An 8,240-nucleotide genomic window follows, 5' to 3' on the forward strand; every position below is an offset into this window, starting at 1 on the left:
CCGAAAACCGTTTATACCTCTGTTCCAGGTGGGATAATTCAATGCAATCATGTGGCTAAAATTGCACGGGAACAGAGTTTCAAACAGTTTTCGACAAAGATGACCAAGTCCCATCCCTACCTATGATGGAGCAGGCCTCTAAAATTTAAGTATATATTACCAGTTCAGCTTACAGTGCATAACCTAAGGCCTGTTTCTTAAGGCTCCGTTCAGTTGCCAGGAATGTTATACAGAAAAGTTATTCTCAGGAAAAGTCAAGTAAAGTGAAGTAAAAGAAAAAGAAAATTATTTTCTTGTGAGTGTTCATTTGACAAAAGAATTTTGCAAGAATAATTAAGGTTTAGTTGTTCATTTGTCCGGAAAAAGAAACTTTCGGGAAAATTTTGTGAGTGTTCACTCATTTTCCTTTTCCCGTGACGCAAAATCCTGTGTTTTTTGCAGGATCACTTTTGCAGGAAAGTAATTCCTGCAGGAAAACTTAAAAACATGTTTCCTACTACTTTCCTGCCAACTGAACACTACAAAAATCATGGGAAAGTTGATTTTCCCATCCTTTCCTGTACTTTCCTGGCAACTGAACGGAGCCTAAGTAAACCCAATAGACCCAATGCTAACAATGCGCTTACCCACTATGCGGTATTGTGACCCAAAACAAGCAGCAACTGAACCCTTAATCCACTTTTTCCCTATAAAGTCGCATTTTGAACACAATAAGCAAACCAACTCAACTAATCTCAAACCCAAGTTAAACCTACGTCAAGACTTTGTTGCCGATACGAGTTTCAGTAATCTGATTAAAAGCCACTTGCCTGTAATTGTATGCCAAACGCTGACAATTTGTTCACTCTATAAATTACATGATTGATGGCAAAAATGTACCCAAACGACCAAAAGATTGAGAAAACAGGAGAGAACAAGAAAGCAGAATTAAAGTATCAAACCAGGAAGAATGGAAAAGAACATCTGCAAGTATGATAGGATTTGGATGTCTAAGGCAAAGAATCTTCCTCAAACAATAAGAATTAGCATGTCAGAACTCAGATAAAAGACTCTATCCATGTTAGTTGAACTCTTAAAAACTACATTTACCGGTTATAGCCCTGACAAAAAAGGGACACAACATGGATTATCGGTTAAAGAAGCAAGTGCAGAGGACCTTGAAATGGCAGCTTGTACAATTCACAAACGGAGACAGAGACACAAAGCTCTTAATTGAAACTTGTTTCTAAACAGGGAATTGCTTGAGGTGGAGCCTTACTAGAGTCAAACAACCAATAGATCACCAAACATGAGCCCCTCCTTTTCTCAGGTCCAGCAAACCAATGTCACTACACCTCCCATCTAAGCACCATTGCACATAACTCAAAATGTAAACAGCAAAAAGCTTCGGCTTCAACAACACAGCTCCCTAGCTGCTGCTTCACCAACTTAATGGAGCTTCAACCACCTTTGATCTCTACATTTGATGTATAATTTTATCCCCATATTCTGTCTTGTCTTTCATCATCTAGCTTCCACATGTCCCAAAATCATCTTTGCACCCCTCCCACTGTTTAGATCCCTCCCTCTTCCGTGTACACACAAACTTCCTACATTCCGTCCAACTTCGGAAAACTCCCCCAATACCAACCCTAAACCTCACCTTGGAGACCTCTCTAAAGCATTTGTAATAGAGTCCAAAGCTTAAAGCCGACAAAGTAATCAAACACCAAACTACCGACCTCTCTCCTGCACACCAGCGAAACCCATAATTATATGCCACACCATCCGGAAACATGTCAAGAAGTTCTCCAAAAGGAAGCAGATCAATCCTACTAGCAAGGATTGCAAAACTACTCCTCCAAATTTAGTCCACACCGCCATACCTATGCCATATACCACTGCATTTGTCATATCATAGAAAAGTTTATGCGAGACATATTCTTTCTTATATACAAATCCTTTTGATCAAGATTTTCTGAGAAAATAGATGCATCAAATCCACTGCCCCAAACAGTAATAAGAGGGGACAGTTACAATTTAGGGTCTCAATTCGCAAACAATGAATCGATATTAGTCATGTACCAATGACCAAACTAACACAACATTGCTTAGAGAACATAGCACCAAGATTGAGTCATCCATACCTTCACTACTTTTCAACCATGTACTTGGTACTATGCATTTACACAATCACATAAACCATACAAGTAGTCATATCCATACCATTTGCGCGATAACGTCTGCATAGAAAAATTGCCTGCAAAATAACATAACTGAACATTCGGTCTCAACTAGGGATCATCAATTAAACGGAATTCCATTACAAAACCCTCGATTGTACTACTTCTGCACCAAAAGTTTTGCGAGTGGAAAAAATTGACTGTACTGCTAAGAAAATACTAAATCTATCTTTTTCGTATTTAGCTAATCCAATTAAACGACATCAGTCACCTCTCTTCGGCTTCCGGTACTGCTCTTCGACATGCTTGGCCTTGGAAAACGCATCGTTGAAAACCTTCTTGATGTTGGGCACATCGTAGTTCTGAGCTATGTAAATCCCACACACTGTGCCCACTATGAATGGGAAACTGCTCGTTATTAACCCCATCACTTTGCTTCGATCTTCTTCGCCCTAGGGCTCGAATTTCCGCCGATGGATCGTCGGAGTTTCTACTTCTCTCCCTGATTTATGGTTTCCTTGAGAAAGGGTTTTGGTTCTGGAAGCAGCGAAACCCGCGTGGGAAGGAAACGAGAAATCGCACTATTTGGGGATGCCGTCTTAAATTCTTTACTAATAAGGACCTATACTCAAATTGGTTCGGAAAATGGGACCAAAGATCAGATTTCGGGGCTGGGTCGAGGGATATTGGGCATATTATTGGGCCTCTAGAGCAGGCTTTCCGGGCCTTAGTGATGATACGTGGTGAAAATTTCCACAATGACTCTCTTGGAAAATGGCTTACTCACAAGTGGTTTGGTTGGTTAAGAGGTCTAATGTTCAAGCCGTGCGATTGACACCATTTCGAATTTTATCTCCCTACGAAGTCCGGCTACAATCCACTTGTCCTGGGTGACGAGGTGGAAATCTATCGATGATTGATCCTTCACGGGACTCGCTGCAAGTCAAAAATCATTAACGGTTACCTCCAGAAAAGATTGCTATGGTCGGTCCCTCCCTCCTCCACCCTGTTGACTTAGCAAAAAAAAAACAAAACAATTGATAGATAATGCATTTTAGAAGAGTAACTCCATCACATATTAAGAACAAGATTTTAGGAATTAAGCCCTAGATTCAACAATGTTATTTATCACCACATTAGAAAGAAAAAAGAGAAAGGAGAAATGGTTCAGCCTTTTTCTTTTTTTTTTTCCTTTGTAACTTCTTGTAAAATATTCCAGCCATGCACCATAGCACACAACTATTCGAATGGTGAGAGACAAAAATCTTTGGATGACCTACATGATGTCGAAAAAATTTGTAACCAGCAATAAGAGGGCGATTTTTTCAAAACTTTGAAATTGTGGACACTTCTCGATTGGATGGTGTATACGGTGGGTGTATTATACAATACACCCGGATGAGGAATCAATACACCGTTTGGTATCCATTTTTTCCCCTGAATTAATTAATCTCAGTGTTCGCTAATACACCGACAACAACCATAAATTATTGCTACCCTCCCAGGTAGTAATAGCTAATCCGGGTGTATTAAGTCTGATTTTTTTACCAAAACACCCCTGCTCATCCCCAACGGCTCTCTCTCTATTGCCACAGAGAAACAAGAAGAAGAAGAACACCACCACCACCAACAACAGATCATCACCAGCACCACCACAAAAACAAACACACACAAAATATGTATGTATATGTAGAGAGAGAGAGAGAGATGTACCTGTTCTTGGGGTGGGTTGTGTACAGATCGGAGAGAGAGAGAGAGACAATCCACCGATCGGAGAGAGAGACGATTGCCAGATTGGGGATGGGTTGTGTACAAATCGGAAGAGAGACAATAAGTGGGGCCGCTCCTCCTCCTCGTTCTTCTTCTACTTCTACGCTTCTGTATTTCTTCTCTCTCTCTCTATGTTTGGGATAAAGGCAGCCGCCGATATTCTCAAAGTTGGGAAATTATCAAGTGTAGTTGAAACCAAACCAAATAAATGGTGCAAAATAATGGAGAGCAATTCAATGGTCACAAATGATTTTGAAAGTACATGTGTGACCATGTGTATTACTCCTACAAGTTCCCATCTTTAAAAAAAACGAAATTTATATTTTACAAATTTGCTAAATTATTTAATTTGTTAATGAAGTAAGTTATTATAGCTTAAAATTGTCAAAAAGTAAATATATTGAGTTTTGCAATTATATAATTAACGTTATACATAATAAAGTTTGAGATTGCACAAGGGCAAAATAGTCATTTGACAACTTTTTCCAGCATCCATCCAATCTTATCCCCTATCTAATACATCATCCAAACGATCTACTTTTTAATATACCATTTATAAATATTACATCAATGTAGACTCTCCCTTCTTAATTAATACCCCTCACTATCTTATCATTCCTCTATAAATAATACACCAGAAACTAATACCGCATCCAATCGGCAAGAGACATAATGTGTGTTGTTTTATGCTACAATGTCGTGTCACGTTTCTGTGCCAACTAGGAGTAAATTTTTTTATGAAGATTAACGACAAAGCGTCGTACTTTTGATAAAGAGATCTTAAATTATTGCGAATTCCGAGTTCGTTAACTGGCAGAAATTATTTCAATTAGCTTCAAATGGTGGATTTCATGTTCATTTTTCCTGAGAAAATTGCCTAGTCAATTGGCATGGCTATTATATATCTCAAATACCAAGGGGGTAGCTAGCTTGGTGAGATTACGGAAACCTATTTAATGCGCTGACCAAAGACTCCTGGAAATATACCACCATGTTGAAATATTTAACCTAATTAAACGGCAAAATATAATTCATCAGTTTACGACTTATGAGGATCTAATTTTGGGTACATAAGTCTTATTATCTCAAGCAGTAAGTATATACTCCATCCATCCGTTTCGTATTAAGGGTCCACAATGTAAAGTCGTGCTATTTTTTAAATAAAAAAATCAACTACTTTCGTATATAATTTTTTAAATTTTTTCGCACCAAATTAAAGTATTACTCAAGATCTTTAATACCGTGCAAAAAAATTTGAAAAACTATGCACGGAAGTAATTGATTTTTTTATTTGAAAAATGGTAAGAGAGAAAGAGTGAGACTCTCAATATGGAATGGAGAGAATATTAGACTATATTGTACTCCAATTTATGTCTGAAAATAATTTTTTTTATGAGAAAATATTAGTATGCTATTATCTCCCTGTGAAGTTTACTTTTTGACTACGTTCTTGCCTTTGAATTTTAGTATTCGTGTTTACGCCACTAGGTAATGTGAATTTCTTGTGCCTCACCCTTGATGACAAACGCGAATTTTCCCTAACGTATATAATTTGATAATTTACGAACAATTATCGAATATCATTCTTATAAAATTCCAAAAGTATATTCTTTCAGACTATGAACCATAGACAAACCTAAACGATCTCTGCAATCATGTCAGACACGTCGCGCTCATGTTTTCATTTGTTTAGAATAGTTGTGTCACATGTTCGTATGACAAACGCGAATTTCTTGTGCCTTACCCTTGATGACAAACGTGAAGTTTCCTTATATTCGTATGACAAACGCAAATTTCTTGTGCCTTACCCTTGATGACAAACGCGAAGTTTCCTTAACGTAGCTAATTTGACAATTTATGAACAATTATTGAATATCATCCTTATAAAAATTTCGAAAGTATATTATTTCTTTTAGACTATGAAGCATAGGGGCTTCGGGTTGGTGTTGTGCAGTGAGGTGCACAGTATCGTGTTGCGCACCTTCGAGTCGTCGAATCATACATCTGACGGCTTGGATCTCATCTTAGCAATCAACGATTGAGAGCCATTCATTGCCAAGATGAGATCCGAGCCGTTGGATGCATAATCCGATAGCTCTGACGTGCGCAACACCATGCTACGCACACCACTGCATAACACCATCCCCAATTGAAAGTGTAGAGCATCCATGTCAGATACGGTGTGCCCGTGTTTTCATTTGTTTAGAATGGCGGCGGCACGTCGTATAAACTAATATACTCACACGTACAACTTTAGGAGTTGAAAAAACAAAAAACAAAAAACAAAAAATATGTTGATAAAAATGAGATTACCTGTCGACATGTTACACATTTGAGTGAAAACCTCTTCAAATCCTTCACCTTCAGAAGTTCAAACTAATTAAGTTCATTAATCAAACTTATTGGACTTTTACTGTCCGATCGGATTCGGAATGAGTTTTGGAAGTACTATATATTACTAGTAGTATTATTTAAGGAAAATGATTTTGTCACTCTCTTTTTGTTAATGTCATTTTTTTACAAATATATTTTTATATCAAAAATACACTTGCAGATGAGTGACGTTAAAAAAAATAAAATAAAATCATCAGCCTTGTTCAAAGAATTATAAAAAGAAAAAGATTCCGCGGTCAACCAACCTCCAGTGGACCGCACCAGACGCAAAGTGAAAACTTTCCAAAAAAAGACCAAAAAATCTCTCTTCCGCCCAGGTTTGACAGACTTTTAAATGAAGCCGTCGCTTTTGCCAGCTCAGATTCGGGCCCACCAATCCTTGCTTCGAATCATCACTGCTGATTTTGCATCTGTTAGAAATCGTTTTGCTCGCCTACCAGCCGTTGGATGTATGTTTTCATTCATCCGCTGGCTCTTCCTTATTGATGTCTAATCAACAATTTAGTAGTACAACATAAGAGCATCCGCAATAGAATTAATCAAAATTAATAATTAAAATATGTCACATCAATTATTTATTTGATTATTTATTGGAGAATTCTACCGTCAACCCTTAAGGCTGACTATAGTGTTTTCCACGCGCCATGAAAAGAGAGTCATACACATTTCCTTATTTAATGCATGGCAGGCTTGTCGGCTGATTTACCCGGTTAAAGCACAATGACCATGTTGGCCTTGTGCGTTCTCCACTTCCCCCTTAATTTTGACTTCCAAAATTCCAATTCATGTGCTGAACAAGCATTCCTCCAAATAAATGACAGTTCGTCCCCAATTGAAAAAGGCAGTGGGCTAAAAGCCTCCGTTCCATAAAATTAGTCGAAACTACGTAAAATTTTTTAACTTAAAAATAATCACTCCTTCTGGTTTAACTTTTTAAGAGTAACTTTTAACTTTCGGCACAGTTTTCAATAAATTTTTTTTATCTCTTTCCACTCATTACCACTTTGACTCTCCAAAATAACTTTCTAAAATATAAACCAAACAAAACACTTAATGAAATAATTTTTGTATAATATAAATATTATTTAATAGATCTTGATGAGATATTCTGCACTTTGCAAAAAAAAATTAAAAGTTATTTCAATAAGTACATTATTTTTAAATTTGAAAATTTTACATAATTTTGTATGGAACTAATGGGACATTGGGAGTAATAAAAAGTTTGTTAACGCTGATGTTTTACGCCGATCTTGTACATATGTTTTTTGTGTGGCTCACCTCGGCTCCTCGGGTCCCGCAAAAATGATTAGAACAACTCATTTCTTAAAATGATTTTTTAAGTGTTTATGTGAAAACTCAACTACATCAGATATCGGTATGTGTTTTTTCAGAATTCTTAGGGTGAATCATTTTTTTCCCTGCAAATATAAAAAAGAACCTACCGATATTCAATTGAATTAATTTTTTACAAGAACACCTCAAAATTTATTTTTATTAAAAATGAGCTGTTGGGATCATCAGATTGAGTTTATTTTTACAATGACCCAAAACAAATCATTTTAAACAAAAATCAACAGCTCGAATTATTTTTTGGAACTTGAAACGGGTCCAAAACACGTATGTACTCTATTTACTTATGTAGTTATGCGTAGGTACTACAACAATAACTCCACATAAAGGTCAAAAAGACAGATGCTACAGTCGCCTTCGTTTTCTTTCTTTCGTTTCCATCGTTCCATGTGGGGGCTCATTCTGAACCCCACAAAAATGTTGTACAAAAAATATCCATAAAATATTAATATAATTTTTTATGGGGTCCTATTAAAATCAGTTCCATTACAGGTCAAAAAACTAATTATGTGCCTTGCTAGTTGCTGCTGATGTTCGAAACACGAGATTTTTTTTTATGAATTT

At 36.8% G+C, this 8,240-nt stretch overlaps 1 protein-coding gene across 1 annotated transcript; it reads right to left on the reverse strand.

The window, feature by feature from the left end:
• Positions 1 to 2,223: 2,223 nt before the first annotated feature.
• Positions 2,224 to 2,724, reverse strand: LOC131300046 (uncharacterized). Its single transcript, XM_058325692.1, has one exon. The coding sequence runs from the start codon at positions 2,588 to 2,590 to the stop codon at positions 2,426 to 2,428; it is 165 nt and encodes a 54-aa protein (XP_058181675.1). The 5' UTR covers positions 2,591 to 2,724; the 3' UTR covers positions 2,224 to 2,425.
• Between the last annotated feature and the right edge of the window lie 5,516 nt (positions 2,725 to 8,240).

Source organism: Rhododendron vialii, chromosome 9a (assembly GCF_030253575.1).
Source record: "Rhododendron vialii isolate Sample 1 chromosome 9a, ASM3025357v1".
In the NCBI taxonomy this organism is placed as follows: Eukaryota; Viridiplantae; Streptophyta; class Magnoliopsida; order Ericales; family Ericaceae; genus Rhododendron; species Rhododendron vialii.